General features: G+C 40.0%; 1 protein-coding gene across 1 annotated transcript; it reads right to left on the bottom strand.

The window, feature by feature from the left end:
* Positions 1-6,109: 6,109 nt before the first annotated feature.
* METTL13 (methyltransferase 13, eEF1A N-terminus and K55) lies at positions 6,110-20,677 on the bottom strand. Its single transcript, XM_063298533.1, has 8 exons — positions 20,329-20,677; positions 17,897-18,650; positions 16,846-17,045; positions 15,868-16,063; positions 15,018-15,185; positions 13,792-14,004; positions 12,095-12,226; positions 6,110-11,199 (listed from the first exon to the last, which is right to left on the bottom strand). Exons 1-8 carry the CDS (start codon positions 20,488-20,490, stop codon positions 10,925-10,927), a joined length of 2,100 nt encoding a protein of 699 aa, XP_063154603.1. The 5' UTR covers positions 20,491-20,677; the 3' UTR covers positions 6,110-10,924.
* Between the last annotated feature and the right edge of the window lie 45 nt (positions 20,678-20,722).

Raw genomic sequence — 20,722 nt, forward strand, 5'->3', positions numbered from 1 at the left:
TAATAGCAGATTTAATTTGTTTTGAAAGTATATTTCTTCCTTACCATACTTACAAAAATGTACAAAAAAGACCCTTACAAAAATGATCTGAGCTGTGAAGTCATACTGTTTCTGGTGTTGAATAGGATGATTCAGAAAAATTCAGTGCCAGTTCAGTCCAGAATAAAACAGGACACATCCATGAAACCATCATGGAGGAAGGGGCTGAGGCCTGGCTGGGTAAGCAGACCTAACCTTGCTCTGCTAGCCAGATATTAGATGCAGCACCAAGAGAGGTTGGAGGGTGGCAGAGAGTCTTGTCCAACAAATCTCATGCTTGAGTTGGCCAAGACAAACTCTCGAGTGGGTTTTGGAGAATCCAAGGAGAGCTGTGCTGGGAAACCTCAATGTTCATGTTGAGGTTGTTTACTCAAATCTGGCTCAGAACTTCTTGTCTATCATGCCAACCATGGGGGAGGGAGGGGTTGTCTCAAAATTATAGGCCCCAAACATTTTTCACCATATGCTTTCAATAGGCTTGATGAATCCATGGTTGGTGAGGTGTAAGTCATTCCATTGTTTGGATGGCTCAGTTCCTAGTGAGATTTGAACTTGTTGTTCTTGATCTTCCCTTCAAGGGCAAGGGACTATAGTCTATCCCATACGAGTCCTTTAAAGGTTTTCTAAAGCACTCAGTCAATTTGGGATACCTGGGAGCTGGAGTGAAACAGATAAAGTTCTGCCAATTTTTCCTTCTAGCCCAAGTGACAGCAAGACCAATGCACTTGACAACCATTGTACCAATCTTCTGGAAGACTGAAAAATCTCTAAGTAAAAGATTGGGGGTTGCGGACAAAGTAGGAATAAATACTCTAAGTGCATCGTGCGAGCTCCTCCTGCTTCACCTTGCATCCCTCCTACCTGTCATCAAGGCTACTTTTCTATATAGGTTCACTAGGCTTCCAGAAGAACAGAACTGTGTTCAGGATGAACATTGGTGATAATTTACTGGGGACCTCTCAATTAGCCAATGTGAAAGGTGGCTAAAACTTGCATTCCAGGCATGTGCCCATACCCATCCAAGCTTGTCCGACCACCCTTCAAGGAAAGTAGTGCTTTTTGCCACTGGCTGCTGATGTTGGGTGGGAGGGGAAGCAAAGCCAGGAAAATCTACCAAGTATTGCCCTTAAATTGTCCTGCAATAAAGCTGTGAGGACAAGACCACTTGCCAGTCTCATTACTGTGGCAGATTAGAGCTTGGTTGTCAGGGAAGTGCAAGTTATGCCAGCATGTTTTTCTCCTGGCTCAGAGACTGGAGAATGCACATTAACATGGCTGCGAAGAGGAGCTCTTCAAAAACAAACGGTGAACTGTTGCAGTCCAGTGGTTGGTTTGTAAATGTGCCTACCAATCCAGAAAACACACATACACACACAAAGACAAAAGTAAGTTGTAGGTTTATAATTGAATATTCTGGAGGCTTATAGAGTATAGCAGGTAAAAAAACTCAAGAGTTTGCCTTTCTTCTTCTCAGGCCCGGCTGCAGCACTGATAACGTGTTACAATCTGCTTTGTTCATATTCCCAGATTCAGGTGACGTAAGAGGCCTCATTAGAAAGAGGTCTCATTTCAACCAACCACAGACTCAATCTTTATGAAAAGCTAAGTCAACAAATTACCTGAAAGACCAGGTTAGTGATAGACTGTCATGGAGAAAATCTATCTTTGTGAGCACTAGGAGTCAAAAACGACTTGATGGCACATAATCAAGTCAACAAATTATCCTAGAAAAAAGAAATATTGGCAATTCCTCCCTGCCTTCAAGCATATGTTTGAGAGCTTCTGCTTTTAAGTTTCTTAACAAGGATCTGGAGCATAAATTGGTGGTCAGTGAGTCAGTTCAGAGGGAGTAAAATCAGAATTTCCTAAGTTTCACTGGGGTTTCTCTTTTTTGTTATGGATACCACAAAACAGTCTTTGAGCTGGCTGCTAAACTAAAATATTCATTTCCATTACTTGGATTGAGGTTCTTTTCATTTACATAATTATAGAATTGTGCCATCAGATGCTGTAACCTTCCTGAAGGAAGTATTTGAATGCAGATGCTTGAGACTTTCCACTATGGTATGAATGACTGGGTTCAACTTGGAACTAAGTGAAATGTTATTGATACTCATGTTATGTGGGGCTTACTTATGATATGTGGTACTTTTTCTATCTCCTTGGTAACTACTATAAACACCTTGGAGGAAGTAATATTAAGCAGAGTTTTGGGGCTGGCTTAAGCCCAGAATACTCTTCTTACTCTCCCACCAAGCGTGCTGCTTTTCTTAGTTTCAACAAATATTTTAAGACTGTTTAAAGAAAGCATAACTCTCTGGTCTGCAGCCACCCCACCTATTGCCTATCCTCTATCCAGTTTTCTGTGGGCTTTCATGTGAGATCCTGTGAATTCTTCTTGGTCCTAAGAGAAAAGGATCCAAGTGAGGTAGCTAGAGGCTTCTAATGTCCTTGGCAGCATCTCTACCTGAAGGAAGCTTAACAAATAGACAGAAAAAAGATCCTACCACTTCCTGGAAACCTTGGAGAACATGAGGATAAGGGACATTTTTTTTTCTGCTGTTGCAAGTGTGATGGCCTACTGGACTTCCCATCAGGATTTAAGTTCTTCTTTTTTACATCATGTTTTCCACAAACAGATTACAGTATGCTCAGAGCAGTGTTTACACAATAGGCAGTTTAAATGCATATATCAAGTAACATTTGCAGTCCATTCAAAATAAATCAAAATTCAGAGCATGATTTCTTATAGGCCATCAGCATTCACAGCAGAAGAAAAACTTGGTTAATAATCATAATAATGCTGAGACTCTCAACCTAATCACAACACATTTTCATCCAACATATTAATAAACTCAATATTCCTTGTCTGCCCCAAACAGGAAATGACTAAAAGATGCAGCAGAATAATCACAAAGCACGTCCACCCTCTTTTTTGATGGATGAATGTGTATTTGTACTGCATGTTCAGAGAACTGTTTTTTATCTGCACATCTGTGAAAAGGCAGCTTTGCCTCCTTAGCTAATGGAATAGTTTTTCCTCTCTGCTGTCTGTTTGGTTTTTTTGGGAAATAATGTTTTCTTGTGTTGGAGTAATTTTGCTTGGAAGTGTACTCAGTCAGTTTTGATTATCTATTTTTGTTAGATAAGATGTCTTATTCATCTTCCATGAAGCTGGTATTTTGTTGCTCTTTGTGGCTTAGCCACAGCTTGGAGTGTTTCTGGGAGCTGTTATTTATCCTTTATGACTAGACATGTTCTCATGGCCACTGTTTTGTGATGCCCAGGTGAATTTGTCAGATTTCTAGACTACTTTTTCTAACAAAAATCCCCAGAACTACACATTCTCCAGTATTCACATCAATCCCCCAGCATTATCCATCATAGACCCAAACCTTTGAACTGCAATGTTTCTGAAGCATTATCTTCACCCTTCCTTTTTATCCCATCCATAATAAGCCGTTATTGATTTAACAATCACAACCTCTTTCTTTCCCATTATTTTTGAATCTTGTCTGGTGTTCTGTGATCTGGACAGTGTTTTCAGTATTACATATCTGTATCTCAGAAGGACTTCTCAAACTTCCATCTTTAACATATGACAGTACAATTGGCAACTAATTTGGAGGAGGAGTTATTAACTTCAATTCTTGTCTTTTTTCAGCAGTCACAAGTGGCTTCCAGCTTTCTACAATCACACTTTCTGGATAAAAATGTAATTGCTACATCTCAGTTTTCACGATGTGCTTTCAAAAATAAGCTCAAAATATAGAATTTGTCTTCTTTCAAGCCCATTAAACTAAAGAGGACTGACATTTATTTATAATTAAATTTATACCTCATCTTTTTGTTTATATAAGCACTTACGAGGGGGTGACATTAGTAAAAAAAAGTTTATAAAATTATGTCAATTTTTTTCCTTGAGTACATACTTTTCCTCCAGAAGTCAGTACAACATCCTGCATATCAGTGCTGTGGCGATGGCCAGATTTTCACATATATTTCAGGAATTTAAAGACCCACGTGAAGAAGCTTCATGATGACCTTTGTCAGGATCAAAGACCAACATTTGCAGAGCACCATTTCAGTGCAAACAAGTTTTTTTATAACAGTGGACATAGCAGCCTTTCAGATAAAATTGATTTGCAGGGCTTAATAAAGTAGTTCTACATTTTCTGACTGGCAATCCTGATGGTAGCAACTGAGGTGGCTTTATATGCAGGTGGAGAATTTATTCTGGTAGACTTACTCTGATCATTACTGAAATCTGATATTGCTGAACAAATAACAATACAGAACATCCATGGTTTGGCACCAGATTTAATGGAAATCTGCACTGCTTACTTCGTACGGAAGGAACTGTAGAAGTCATCCTCAAAATTTAAGTGTACAAAAAAACCTGCTTAGAAAGAAACGTGACACAAGAGTGTTTAAGTGACCTGTCAGCGTGCTGAGTTGAGAATGAGCATACCAGAAAACTGGATATTCCAAAGGTAGTAAGTATATTTGCAGATGAAAAGGCACAAAAGAGAAACCTTTGAGTAACTCTTTACAGCCCCACTCCTAAGGCCCTACCTGTACATGGCTAAGGAGGCTGTTGCTGAGCCCTGTCACTAACCGAGCCACTGTCCTGCGCAGGTGCGCGGTCTCTCATGCTGCACAGGCCACACAGTTTGGAAGGCTTGGCCAGCAGACGAAAGGAAGCCCACGCAGAAGAAAAGGAAGGAAGGAAGGAAGTTCAACTGACTTCTTCATGCCATTGTCTGGCTACCTGCATGGAAGATAAAGTACTGCTGCTGCCATTTTAATTTTCAGGTTTGGCTTGTTGATTGGATGTGTTCCCATCATTGCACTCTGTGCATGCTCTTGGTCTTTAAAAAGGCAGAAAACAACTGCTTTGGTTCGGTTGTGTGCTGAGCTTGATGATGTTATTACACTCTGTGCATGTTCAATGCCAGTCTGCATAATACGAGGGGCCCATTCCACCCTAATTATGTCCTTGTCCAGGTATTGGAATGTATCAGGAACTATAGATTTTTCAGGGAAAGGGTTGGCTGAAAGAAGTATAATAAAATACTGAGTGATATGTGTTGTTTATCAACATATGATTTTTTTTGACAAAATAGACTTTTTGAGTAAGTTGGTCAATTTTTAAACATTTGTGCTGCTTATAACATGATTTGCAGTCCCTTTTTTCATGTAACTCTGGTATGCATGTATATTTTTCTTTTGTTGATTAATTCTAGGCATGCCATATGAAGACTGCAAAAATCTACATTAGATGACAGCAGAACTGAGGTTCTGTGCATCACTCTGCTGCTATCTAGTGGCTGCTCAGATTTTTGTACCCCAATAGTATATCCTAATTAGTTCAATACAGTAATATAAAATGTTAAAATTTAAGCCACCTCCCACCAAATTTCCCCTTGCTGCTACTATACCAATTATCTCAATTCCCAACTTCCTAACACATCTCATCCCACGTTGACAACAAATGTCATTGTTAGGTATTTGCATTCCAATGTCTGACATATAAGCCACAGAAACTGTTGGGTGATCTGACCAGATGGGTTCCTTCCGCACAGGAGATGGATACACAGGGTGAGAGCTGTTATGAGAACACAGAGAACACAGAGTGTTAAGGAGCACTGAAAGCTGAGGACCTGAGGTTGAAACACTCTGTAGTCATTCATTACATGGTTATGAACCACCACCAAGGGTTTAAATAAAAAAGTTATAATGCTGATTATGCAATGTTTGCTAAGTCAGAAGCTGATTCTGTATATGGAAAATTAACTGCCTATAGTTTTCCTTACATAGGGAACATTTCCAACACCAGTTTATTTTTTAACTTTAAGCTACCCATCATTACATTAAGCAAATGATAGCTAAACAGCTAGTGAGACAGACACAGAATAGCATTGCCCTTTAAAAATATATGGGTAGTGTGCCGTAAAACCATTCATAGTGATCTAAAGCAATCATCTCACCAGCCTTGGGTGTGGCTGCAGAAAACCCATTTCTTGGAGAAGCTGGATGAATTTTACCCATAATGAAGTAGTTAGAAAGGAAAGCAAAACAAGAAATATCTCATTTTTGTGCATTAATATTTGTATTTCCACTGTTTCTCTAGGTATACTAATCTTTCCATTATGGTCAGCTAACTATGAAACAAAGCAATATGCAAGAAAGGAATAAGAGATTTTTTGAGGATTTATTCATATTAGTTCTAATTATTTTCTTAGCTTCTGGGTTTCTCCAATAATACATTAGCAAGTCAAAGTAGGGATATATTTAACCACCTTTTCAAACAATCTCCATCATGAGAAAATATATTATCTTATACTGATTCACCAAGCAAATTAAGGTTGAGTCAGCCAGATCACGTTTTTTCCCCATTTCCCAATCTTTCAGGAATTGGCAAAATTCCCACAAAACAAAATGAAAAACAAACAATACTTAAATCTTTCATTTTATTTAACATTTAGTTTGGCCCTGAGAGCAAGATTAAAAGTTCACATCAATGGGATCAGCAAGTTCTTATGATACAATATTAATCAGTGCTTGCTTAACTAATTTTTGAAGATGGATTCTTTATTTGGAAAGGATGATATCTAACGTAAGAGATTTTCTGTTGTGTCTACTCTACTAACGTAAGAGCTTCTGAAAACTGTACACAGAATTCATGGCTATTGGTTGCCCTGATATTATAAATAAAAATGTTGTCTCAATCCAGCAGCTCTAGTCTGTTGCTAGATTTTAAATGTAACAGGCAAAATATTGCTAAACTCTCTCCACCCTACCCCATGAGATTTATAAAGAATTTTGTCTGAGTCACTTCTTTAACACTAAATTGTGTAATAAACTGTACAAAACCATGTAATTAAAAGGTTATACAAATTTACTAAAAAAATCCCTACCTCTGCTCTTCTTGTGATTGGAGGTCAGAAAATTCTTTAATTTTTATTTTTCAGTGGCGTGTATTACATCAAAAATAAGTTTATAGAATATCACAATTCTTCAGGGTCCCACTTATTTAACTACTGGATTCTTATTTGACACTGTGCCCTGGAGTCTAGTGGCCATTGAGTCACTAACAGGATCTGCTAGTATTGACACAAACGTCATTCTTAAAAGCGTAACAACCCTGCTGTTTGATGCAGCAACTGCAAGATACACTTCTTAGGTGGGGCTTTCTGTAGCTATAGGCTGGGTTTGCACAACACCCAACATAAACTAGTGAACCACATTTTAGTCTACCATGAACCAGCCACAGTGAAATAGTTCCCTGTATTCTGTCAGGCTATGAACAGGGTGAGGACAAGATACAGCTGATTTATCTTTTAAAGTGCTAACTACCGTATATGAAGCAGAAGCACTGAGATGTTGACTAAGCAGGGAACCAGAAACAGAGGAAGGGTAACCTGAAGCTCCTTCAAAGGCTGGCAATGCTGAATATCAATGGATGGATGACTGGCATTTTTCCATGGCAAACATTTAGACCTTGCCCCACAATAAATTTCGAAGAAAAATCCAGCTTCTCCATTTTAATACAAACTTTCTCAGGACCCTGGATATTGTACCCACCATTACCTTTGGGAGACATTTATTACCAGCTTAGATCATTAGGAAAGTGATCTGCATCACATGCAGGAAAGAACAGACACAGGCAGCAGCTCTTAGCAATACTGGACTTTTCTAGATGAAAAGCAAGCAAGTACACAAAAATACAAATAAGACTATAGTTTTTTTGACAACGTCTCCATCCTGTCCCTTCTCAAGTGACAACAGTTGTCTGCAATATTCCTATTTTACTGCAGTCCCCATGTAGTTAGCCAACTTTATGGTTCAGTGCGTGGCACAACTGCAAAAAATTGAGTTAAATTAACTCTGGGTCATCATGGCAAGGAAACAAAGCCCACATTGCTCAACATTGCTTTTACTCAAAAACATATTTTAACATTTTCTTTCTTTTGCTCCTGAAGGATTAGAATTTGGCTAAAGCACAGTAGTATACAGAGCTATGCTCACCAGAAGGCAGCTATGGATTTAAGGGCTGCACTCACAGCATCTCCTTGCAAAGTGAAACACTTTACAGTGTTTCAAAATGCTCTAAGTAGCAGCTGTTTCCATAGCTAGCACAGTCTCAGCAATATCCACCCCAAAGACCAAATAGTATTATTTTGGGGAAAATATTATTTAACCTGTTTATGTTGTCTTGCAGAACCTCTGGCAAATACACTTGGGATTATCCTATATTTCCCTAACAATATGGGATAATATAGATACTGCCTTATCAGTTAAGTTATTTGATTTCTTCAAGGTTTAGTCAAGTAAGAATCTTGCACCTAGCTCTGTTAGATAAAACTTATCCTGGAAGCTTGACACAAATGCAGCTTCAAGATGGACTTTCTAATGATAGTCTGAATCTGCCATTCAGCCAACTTCCCTTCTGAGGAAGGACTGCTTTCATAGCCTGCCAAGGGATTACTTCAGGATGGGTTAGAAATTTCAGGTAGTCCAAAACAAGGCTACTGAGATTGGCCAGTATGTTCATGTGTGGCCAATGCTCTATCAGCTGACTGGTGGTCAGTATGCTTCAGGGCTCAATGCAAAGCGTTACTGCTGATCTTTAAAGCCCTGAATGGTTTTACAGCAGGGTATTTCCTCCCTTGTGTATCTACAAGGTTACAAGGGAGAAGGCTTCTTCAGTTGTAGGGACCCTTATATACAAGACTCTTGGAGGAAAAGTCATTTTGTTGCTGACTTTTCAGCTCTAAGCTAAAGCATTCTTCTCCCAGTTTTAGGTTTTATAAAGGTGCTGCGCTTTAAAGAATCTACTTATAAAAATCAATGTAACTCATAAAGCAGTGGCACATTTTTTGGGCTCCCAACCAAGCTTGAAAAATGTCAGGCTGTTTCAAGAAATTAACAGAGAGGTGCTAAGCTCACATGAAGGCCGAAGCATTCTGATTCATTTGCAAAATCTACACAGCCCTTGTAACTATTACTATTACAAACTCTGGTTACTGCAAAATTTGGTTACTGAATGAATTAAAGCTACAAGTTAAAAAAACACAGGTATTTTCCTTCCACTTGTCTTTTTTGATTCATGGAAAATCTATTAATGAGGGATAAAGTAGAACTTCAGCAATCAGTTTCAAATCTGCTTACAGCAGAAAAAACAATTAGTTTATACTAGCAGAAGTTTTTTGGCTGAAAACACCCCAGAAAGAAGAGACATGTTTGTACCTGAATTGTCTAAGTCAGCACTTTACAATTATTGTACTGTGTCTAGCAGGTCCATCATCACAGATAAGGAGCATCCATTTCCCAGAAAATACTCAGTTTGAACAGGGAAACTGCCTTTGCTGATTGTTCATGGTAAGATGGCAAAGGCCAAATGGCCATTTTAACACACAACTCCAATCCAGAATCTTGTTAAGAGGATAGTTCTTTCTAGATATCATACTGTGGCTGCTGAGGACTTATAGAACCATGGTCAGCCGGCTGCTTTTTCAGTCAGGTACTCCCTTAGACAGGACAGAAGAGGGAAAGGAAGTTTTTCCAAGAAACTGGTTTATTCCCTGCCAAGGGACAGGGGTGGAGGAAGAGTAGAAAGGAAGCTGTCTTGCTGCATGGCTAGCATTTTAGAAGTACTCTGCTGTCCATAATGTTTAGTGAGAATGTGCTGTGCTTTTTTATTAGAAGGAACCTTCTTGTTACAAGTGTCATGAAATTAAGGAAACTATGAAGAATAAAAACCAGGCATTTATTTTTCTGACCAGTTGGACAAGATCTGACATGACCTTACTAAGAAGAGCAGCTCTGGCAAGCCAGGTAACACTTTTTCTTTGCACCCACACTCTTCTACTCTACCTTAATGCACTACACCACAGGGACCTTGCCTGCTACCTACTTAAGACAGTTCAAAATTGTGTCTTAATTTAAATTCCACATTTTTATTAGCTAGCCATAGCCACTTTGAAGTGGGAAGCACACAGATAAAATAAATTTCATCTTGATAAACTTTTTTCTATCTTTTATTCTTCAGTGTAAAGCCTGGCTATACCATATTTCCCTTTGTTACCATCTGGGCAGCTTTCAGAAGAATTTTTTTGCCCCTCCTTGGTACTTCCCAAGTCATCAATTCTTGCTTTAGGGATTACAGAACAGATCCTGCCACAGGGGCCCAAAGACAGTGCAGGGGAGCTTCTATCTAGACAGTGGCTTCTCAGACGATGATGCAAAATGGAACTAGAGGATTCTACTTTCTAAGGGCCTCATCCTTATCCCATAAAAGTGTCAAAAAGGAATGCACAAGTATGGTGCAAGAGACTGTGAAACGGGAACAAACTCAAATATATTTGTATACAAGACAGACTTTCAAAGGGATTCTCTCAAGTATCGCACTTTCCTATAAAACTGAAATGATCTACTTCACAGTTGGTTCTTTCCTTTTTATAAACACGACGATCCATTTTGTATTCAGAAATTTCACTTTCTGAAATTTCACTTCCTTTTTCACTACCTTATATTTGTAACAAAATATAAAACAGAAGCTGTTTGGACAAAGGGGTATTCTTCGTCTGCAGCCGATGTTCAACATTCAATGACTACACAAAACAGACAAATCCAAAGCGAGGAGTTGCTCCAGAGAAGCATTTTATGGCATCTCCTCATCTCAAAATCAAAATCTCTCTATGATAGATTTCCAATTCAGCCATAAAAGAATGGGCATTTCCTATTCTTCCAACTTTTCAACTAACGGCCAATCACTATCCAGTAAATATGGCGGTGCAACTGGTATAACACATTACCCTGAGAATGTAGCGGACTGTACTTTTCTCTCCAACTCTAGCAGTAACATCAAATACATGGTTCCTCAAACCAGTCTTATTGTTTCTAGCATTTCTGCCAGGACATAAGTGCTATCCCATTCTTGCCCAGGTCGCCGCAGTGCCTTCTCCAAAATCTGAGCTTTCTCTTGAAGGTCTCTGGGAGATGATTTGAGTTTGTCCTGCTGTTGGCAAAAGATGATCTCATTTACCTCCCCTTCAATCTTCCGGGTATAAAGTAAAGGGAAAGTCTCTTTGAGGGCAGCCAAAACAGACTCTTGAAGTAAGGAGTCTCGACACACCAGATTGAGAATAAAAATGCCTGCAGGTGGGAAAAATAGAACATTTTGGCTTATTATTATGCTCAGCAAGACTACATAACAGGATATTTCCTTCCAGTGGAATCCCCCTTTTACCTTCTGCGCTCCTCATTTTTTTTTAATGTACAAGAATCCACCTCATCTTTTCTAATCACTAGATAATACTGTAGAGTTTAACTGATTCAAACTATCGACATATCCAGTGTTACTCTCTGCTTCTGCTGATATAAAAACTCTATTGTTTATAAAAGACTTTATTTCATTACTTTTGTTCTCTGCCAGATGTTACATTTTCTTCATTTGTACATTACCTGCCTTACCACTGACAGATAGAGGCCAACATCTCTGGCAATAGTTTTGTAGACCCTTCGAACCTTATGAACATCAACAACCCTTTTCTGAGGTCTGCAGAAATCTCTTTCGATAGGGGCATGATTCATTTTGCAAACCTGTGTAATGAACAGCAGACTTGATGTGGCAACCAATGTATAGTTTTATGTGGGAGGCCCCCTCAACCTCACACTCAATTGTCAGATCATTGACTAGAACATCTAATTCAGCTCACCCCCTGAAAAGAGTACATTATCCTAGGCTTTACTTTTCCAATAAAGACAATAAATGCTGACTCAATCTATTCTGTAAAGACATGACACAGTGCAGTGTTTTCTGTGTTGTTTGTTTAACAAGAATCTCTTTATCTATTAATAGATGTCATTCTGATCACACTATGGGTTACGGTACTGCAGGACTGCAAACAATTTTTAAAAATTCACAAACTCAGCACTGATTCTAGAACAATTCATACCACGTAGATCGAAATAAAAAGACAGGATAGCTCCCACAGAGACAGTTCATCATTCTACTTTGCTCAGGCACTTAATACTGACTGGTCCTCACCTTCTGTTTTCAAAAGGGTTCTCACTTTCTGAATAAAAGTTTTCTCCACAAAGGCCGGTGGTGGACAGCTTATTCCCAAAGTTGAGTCCTTGCTGTCCACATCAAACATTATTACATCATATGATGATGAAGCTGGGGAGGAAAGGGAAAAAAATGGAAGCATATTTCTCAGAAAACATCAATGAGGATAAATAGAGCTTACGTGGTGCCAATTACATTTGTGGAAACAGTATATTTTGTTTTTCAAACCTATCTGCTCTGTATTCTAATACACAGACAGCAAACTAGACCAGATATCTGAAAAGAATCACTATCCATGCCCAGGAGCATCTAAAAAAACATTTTACTGAGTAAGACTGGCCCTACCCAGGGATACCCTCATGAGGAACCTATGCACCTCAGAATCTGCTCCCCATTACATCAGTTATTGAAACATATCCATCTCAAGATTTCTCTCTATAGATATTATCTATCACATTAGCTAATCACTGGTATAGGCGTTGCTAAAATACAACCAAAGTCAAAGGCAGTTGAGAAACATTTTATACAAGTGCATTAAATCACATATCCCCCCCTTTTTTAAATTGATATGTTTATCTACTGACCAGAACTTCCCATAAACCATCTCCCTCTAAGATAAATGAACCATTGCCCCAAGGAATTCATTATAAATTAATCTAGGAAGCAGATGCATATTGCTTGCATAAAAAAAAGTTGCCATATCAAACTGAGCACAATAATCAAACTTATTTTAGCTGACTACTGTTATGTGATTTTTGAAAAAAGTATACTTATGATTTCTAGGTCATGATTCACCGGAAGTAGCATATGTTCTGACCTGCACTATACATCCCCCAGTTACCATCCTAACTATGATACATACAGACACAGTTGCAGTTGATACCTGTTTTATTCCTTTATAAAATGGGGAAAATGTAAACATCAAAAGAAGTTTAGCTTTCACTGCTGCTTCTCCACTTGAACTTCCTCCCAATCTCATTCTGTATGACATCAATTTGTGTTTTAAAACAGTCTATAACAATATTCATAATTTTACCTTAAGAACACCCGAACTGTCTTGCTGGATCAGAGTACAGGTCTATTTTATCAGCACATTGATAAAGTAATGGCCCACACACAGCATTTTACTTCTGTCCCTAATAGCATAGACACATTATTCCAAAGCAGGAAGTGGATTCTACAGCACACATACATATGCACATGTGCCAGTTGGGGACACAGCCCAGCCGTAAATGCAAGTTTTAGAGTTACATAGCCTACCTAGCATCGTGGTTCTCAAGGCTCAACATTTAAACATTTTTGACACCACAAGAGCTAGATGCTTCTGTGTTCCTTGTGGAAAAATAAAAGGTTTTGTATCAGTACCAGATCTACAGCATCACAGGACGCACCTATAGGTAACATGTATTCTAGGAATTCTTTTTCCAACGTCTGATATGCAGAAGTATTACTGCTAAAGCTACAGGAATAGAAGGGAGCTTATTAACCTTTTCTTCTTGGACCATTTCATGCTCAAAACGACTCGTTCTTAACTACACAAAAGAGTAAGCGCTGTACAGACTTCTGCAAGGCTTCTGAAATACTTGCTTTCAGAAAGTCAAAGGACACAAGCAACACCACGAGGTCCACGTCCATAAATCATGGCTTTGGTGTGGATTGATCTGAAAAGCCATTACCTTCTGCTGTAAGACTGGCAATGTAAATTAAGCCATCTGCAATGTGAACTTTGAGTCTGTCTCCTGGCGAGAAACCAAACCAGCGTGTAGCCACTTCCAGCATGGCAGGGTCAATCTCCACGGCATCAATATAGCACTGCAAGAAGTGGTCATGGAGGAAGAGGGGAAGGCTGCCACCGCCCAGGCCAATCACTAGCACATGGATCTGAGCCTCTGGAAACAACGCACAGAGTAGTTACACATTAAAAGCATAACTAGCAGGGTATCCTGCTCTGATGAAAGAGTGTGGCATGTGATACTCCCATGTCATAACTCTGAATGCCAATATTATGCATGCAAAGCCCAAACTTCTTATAGCTCTATTATAACTGCCAACTCAGTGGGAGATTTATCTAAGAGCAGAAAAGAAGCTAAGTCCATTGCTCCATATTCTGATTTTCTGAGGCTGCATTTCAGTCCATTCCCTGGAGCACCAAAGGACCCAGTAGTGCTGGATACCGCTGACAAAGACACCTCCATTTTTTGAGAATGCCTCCTTGGAGGAGTATATATCGACACACATACCACAATGCAGCAAGATCACCCCTGTATAAGGAAAGCTGCATCCCAGCTGTAAGTTTACCAGATCTGGGCTGAAAAAATCCAGACAACGAATTACATGGCAGGAAAGAAAACATACAGAAAACTCTTTAAGTCTTTGCTGCCACCCAATGACCATGTGGATTTTCAGAGTTCAGGTCTGATAGCCCTAAGTTTTGCTTATATGTAGAGCAACCCTAATCACAGGTGGATAGGAAAAAAATTCAGACGAAAGAAGTATGATAATTTGCTGCACATTTTGGCAGAACAACCTTGGAGAGCTCTGGGGACCAAACAAATTACTGCAGCTTGCACTTTGGGTCTGTTTGCTTTTCACTTTTTTCCTTTCTTTTTACCATTTGCCCAGAGGCATCTCCTCATTTAATCCAATTTAATCTGGCCAAATGAATTCTAGTCAATGCATATGCGTTATATATTTTAGCACCCTTATGATCCTACTTCAAACTCCATTCTTACTGCTAATGAATTTGAGGATGGAAGAGACTAGAGGCATAACCTTATTTACAAATGCTTCACACAGAGAGACATCAGGATCCTATCATTTTAACTATGGTGGACAGAGACCTGACACACATTAATACTCGGGGCCAAACTTGAAAAAATCAGTTCTGTGGCTTCCTACTCACTTGGAAGGTGTTCAGGGTTCTTCAGCAGACATAGTCCTGCAACCATAGCTCTGTGGTGAGCACAACACAAGTAGCTTTTGTCAATGGCCTGACCGGCTGCTTCAACACCAAGTTTGAAATGGTCCCTAGAGGCCGCTTTCTTCTTCTGCTTCTGTTTCTGCTTATTTCCTTGTCGAGGGAAAACAAAGCAAGCTTATATGGGCAAGCATATTGCCATAACTATAAAAGCGGGGGGAAAAGTTTGATTATTGAAATTATCTGGGATAGGAGACAACTGCTCAAAATACTCCATCCCCCGCCCCCCAGAATGCTTCCCCCAATGGGTTCAAGTTTGGAATTCTATCCCTTTTTCCCACAACAGCCAATTCTGATAGTTTTGTTTTCAACAACTTACTGAGTAATTTCAAAACAGGTGGAATTCATTTTTGTTCACAAGATAGCTGTGCAAAACTAGTATCGCTCCAGATGTTGCTGACTCTTGGCAGCCCAGTCAGTATGATTAGTAGTCAGGGATGCTGAGAGTTGTAGTCTAACAACATTTGAAGGGCCATAAATTCACCTGGTAGAAAAGACTGGTATGGATTTGTGCATCTTAATACATGAGGTGCTAGACAGGAGGGACAGCAATGCATATCGTACTCAGTAACTTCAACTCATCATCTTGCCTTACTAGCCCGTCTCTGAGCTTCTTTCTACCATTTCCTTAAATTGATCAACAACAGAAAGCTGGAGAGAAAAGCACAGCCTTGCAGTACATGCCTCCCACTTACATCCATTCCCCATAATACCCTTCCTCACAGCCCCATTCTAAAAGACAGTTGGTAGTTGGTAGCCACAGCTTTCATTTCACCTTTGTGGGATACCCTGGATGAAAGCCTTGCTTCTGACTGCACTACATTCCTGTTGCTGAGGAAGATGAGGCGGCGGAAATAGCAGGCATCATCTCCTTTCACATCCTCAATAACATACTCCCCACTGAAAGGACTAGTATCACGTTGCTGGATGGTACGGGTCCCAATGTCTCCATCCACGGACAGAAAGGGCACCTGCAAGAGAAGGCAATCTAATGAGGCCACCACCCCACAGAAAGCTTTGTCAAGGAGCAGGGAAATAGAATACAAAGCACATTATAAACGCCATCTACTCTGCCCATCTGACCTAGGATTACAGCTTTCTAGGGTCTTAGATTTGGTGGTAGTCTTTCCCAGCACCAATACTGAGATGGCAGAACAAGATTTCTACACTGTGTTTTTGGTATTCTTATAGGCAAGAGGCAATGCCAATTTTATTCTAAGTACACTTGATCCACCTAACTTTCCTAAAGACATTTAGTGTATCTGGCTTGAATAGACCCATATTTTGCCATCAGTTACCACATACAAACTGAAGCTTAGGCATTGGGCCAAGACACGTGGTCACCTGGTTGCTGTTCCTCCCTGGTCTAGCAGTAGCAGTGGCCAGGGAGGTTCTGAGTGGCTCTCCTTTCTGCAGGAAAGAGGTCATGGAACAAATTAATTTTGGCTTCTGCTATACAAATATGCCTGGCAAATTCACACAGCATTGCTCAAAGCAGACTTCAAATCATCATTGACAAATTCATGGAGGGAAAAAAAAAACTACCTAGAGCTTCTAGTCCTGACTGCTATATATTAACTGTTGTCAAAAGCAGTAGGCTTCTGAATACTAGTTGCTAAAAAGTACCATCAGGAAAGTGCTGCTGTGAATGCATCTTGCCTGTTGGCTTCTCCTAGCCATCTGGTGGGCCACTGTTAGAGAACGCTGGACTAAACAGACCTTTTACTGGTCATTAGCCAGAGAGAAGACATACCTGCTGCTGGGCTGGAAGACCAGGGGGGGCCAGTTCCATCACCTTTTCTGACAGTTCTGCCTGGATGGCTCCCATATTGTCATAGTGTTGATTTCTGTGCAAGGCCACAGTTACCAGACGCCAGAATCCTGCACTCATAGCCAACTGCTTCCGTCCCTCCTCCGTACCAAAGAGCCACTCAGTTTCTCTGCCCTGTGGTACTGGAACAGGCAATAGAAGGGATTTGTGCCTCATCAAAAATCTGGGCCTTTCAATGCAGATTCTATATTTCAATTTCATGCGATATTTAAATCAGAACAGATTTTGGTGATTCATACTGTGTCGACCATGGTTCTTGATATTTATCCTTGCTTAGAGCTCCGATTTCTAGTTTCTTAGAGCAATATATATTATATTCAATTATTCACAATTAATTAATGATATACTGGAAAGGTGTGAATGGCTCTGTAGGCCACCTAAAAATGGAGACAAGCTCCATATGTCCCACAAATGGTCACATTAATTTAGTTCTGGGTTCCAACTCAAATGTTTTAGAAGCAAGTGCTGGGAATATTAAGATCTTTTATCTACCAAAATGAGGACAAGCAAAAAATATCTAAAATCGTCTGTAAAAACTGCAGTAAATATTATTTTGATAACTCTTCTCTATTCGTGAGATCAGATATCAGAATATGAACTGATACCTGAAAGCAATTTTATGATACAGAATGTTTAATCATTTTCAACCCTTTCCTTCCTGTCTCATATGAGCCTACTCAAAGTTGCAGGTGCTTTCTTTGGGGATAAAAGAAGGGGAAAAAAATCTCAAAGGTCACTTGCTAGCTAGCATTGGCAAATTCACCAAAACCATAAATAATATTGGAATAGATTTTGCTGTCCTTCCAAATACTGCTTTTCAGTATACCTGAAAATACTGCAAATTTTGCTCAACAGTCTGTTCTTGAAACAACATTAGCAATGTCTGAGAATCTAAAGACAGAAAGGATCTTGGGTTGTTTGAATTTTATCTGATCTCCATAAAGTGGGCTGAATAAGGAACACATTAACTCACTGATAAAGATGGCAAATTGTTTGTCACGTGACACTTTCACCTTTGGGCTATGCACTACATGTAAAGTATACCGGGCTTGGCCAGTGTCTTTGCTGCAGAGATCCAGAGAGATGGTCCCTACACTGGAGTTCTTATTGAGTTGGCTCCGCAGCAGAGAGTAGTGCTGTCTCTCCTTCACCGCGTCAATCAGATGCTCACTGTTCTTGAACCGGGCAGGTTTCTCTTGTGCTTCAGTACACAGCTCCAAAATGCATAAAGCAGAGCCTGGGACCGGCCTGATCTTTGTCATAACATAAACAAAGACAGGCAAAGCAAATTCTTGCTCTGAAGTGCCTGCTTCCTGGCCAGAGACTTGGTGTATTCGAACCATCCAACCTTCCTGAGAGAAATATTCCACAGCTGCCTTTAATACCTGTGCCTGAGCCAAGGAGACACACAGGTAACGCCCCCCAAACTGCAGGACTCGGCCGATTTCAGCCAACATTCTTTCAGCTCTTTTCAGAGTGGTTTCTTCTCCATCAGTCAGGAGGGCATCAAGAGTGCCTTTGTCAAACACCACCTGGAAGTGCCCATCAGGGAAATCCATTTGCAGTACATCCATGGCCATGTAAGCCATTTTGGGTCTCAGATGTGTGCTGCGTTCCTGCATCTTCTTGACAACCAGCTCATTAATGTCCACACTGATGATATCATGATACCCTTCATCATAGAGCTGCTCACTTAGTTCTGAATTGCCACAGCCAACAACAAGAATCTAGTGGAAAATTAGGGAAGAAATGTCATGTTTCTTTTAGGTAAATCAAAATTATTCCTTAGGTTGCTCATAAAAAGTGTTCCAGCATCTGGCTCTCCAAAAGTAAATAAAATGTATTGAAACTAAAATGAAAGTAGATCCCAGATAACTTGTATACAGTTCACTGGATATTTTAAAATAAAGGCCAGTGAAATTAATGAAGAGAAATATAAACTTAGTAAGGTCAACTTGGGGAAAGTTGTAAGCTACACCTGAGATATCAAAAGGTCTCAAGTCAGTCCTCTTCAGGGTCCATGCAAAAAACCCGTATTTTTAGACTTCAGCTTATAAAGGAGGAGTGAGAAAGAGGCTGGCATCCTCTCACCACTTATCTGCATATGCAGAAAATGGAATAGGAATAAAGTGATATTTATCAGACTATATTAGACTCAATCAGACTGTATGGACCACATAGATAAACAGACATTTAACACAATTTTGTATTTCAACTAAAAACACTCCCACAGACTTCCTACATGATCAATAAAAAATTCACCCCATCCCTTGGCTTATAACTTAAAGATATAAGGCAAAAGCTTAAGATTACTTCTAGAATGATGTACTCCTCCTATATTCATTCTTTATCACTTTAGTCTACAGAGGTGTAATAACTGGAGGGATGGGGAAGGAATACCATTATCTTTCCCATGAAGACTGCTGTTATCCAAGAGATTATATCAGCCAAAGAGACAAAAAGCAGAGCCATTCCATCAGCTCAGCCAAGAGTCTGAGAGTCCATCAGCTCAGCCAAGAGTTTTCACCTGCATGGCTCTGTTGCCAGTAGTTGTAAGAATTATGTAGTACACAAAGATGTGCTTGGGATTTCTTGTTTTCTTTTCAGCCCTTTCATTCTGCATCTTTTATATTGTAAAACTGAGGGAGGAGACTGTCTTGCTAGTATTAATCTGTCAGCTACTGTGGGAGCCTTTCCAGCAGAAGAGTGAAGTGTAAAGGCTTTAAATACATAATACATGTATTTAAATAAATAAAATGCACACTGCAAAACACTTATCTTGGTATAAATCCCACGACCTTAAACAGATTTTTTAAATGGAACTTTCTATTAGGTGGTAATCAAATCAAATTAAAATTAACAATTCTTCTCTCCATCCAATGCCTAAGGTGAACAGAATCAGGAGTTTACCAGAATCATGGCCTCTAGTAAGAGATCAGGCTGTCTGAATTGCTTTCATCCAAGCTGATCAGGGCAAGAACTGTGACTTTAAAAAATAGAACTAATTCTTGAGCTTGTTTTTCTTTCTCCCTTCCTAGATGTCAGATAGCAAACCTGAATGCAGAGACTTTGCTGACACTACAAGGTAACCGAAAAGGTGGCGGTTAGTTAGTAGATCAGTGTGTTGTGATGTACATCCAACCAGTGTGGCTGATTTATGGTTAAGTAGCTCGAACCAAGCCCCGAAAGTTGGTTTGAGGAAACTATAGTTTAATTAATCATAACCCGTTAAACGTATCGTGCGAACACAACCTTTGGCTGACCTCTGAAAACTCTAAACTCCTCCGGGAGCCAAGTAATGCGTTAATTGAATAAAGTTTATGCTCTGCCCAGCTGAACGCGAACCTGCAAGTCCCCTCCTTTCCCTTAACTTTGTTCTTCCCCGTTCAGTCCGTCATGTCTCACCGAGTCCCGCAGGCGCAGGTACCGCCCCAAAGTCGATCGGAGTCCTGGCCACTCTCCATACCACTCAAATGCGCGCTCGCCTCGCTCCCGAAAGAACCGCTCCCAATACTCCGACGAAGCAAAATCTCGAGCATGTCTCGGCAGCAACCGCAGGTCTTCCATAGCAAAGGCCACGAGGACGCGACCGCACCAGCGAAAAACACGCCGGAAGTGTCTTCGGGGTCTCCATCCTCCCACATTTTTTTTCCTCCCCGAGACCTTCCTCTACGCTCAAAGCTCATTGGTTGGTCAGGCCTTCCATCTTTGCCCTTTACGTCCAATAGATTTCAGAATTTGCTCTGCAATGGGCTCAGCAGCGTGATTTGTCGTACGTCGTCAAAGCTCGCTCGTCTTT

The sequence above is a fragment of the Candoia aspera genome, chromosome 3, assembly GCF_035149785.1.
Source record: "Candoia aspera isolate rCanAsp1 chromosome 3, rCanAsp1.hap2, whole genome shotgun sequence".
NCBI lineage: Eukaryota > Metazoa > Chordata > Lepidosauria > Squamata > Boidae > Candoia > Candoia aspera.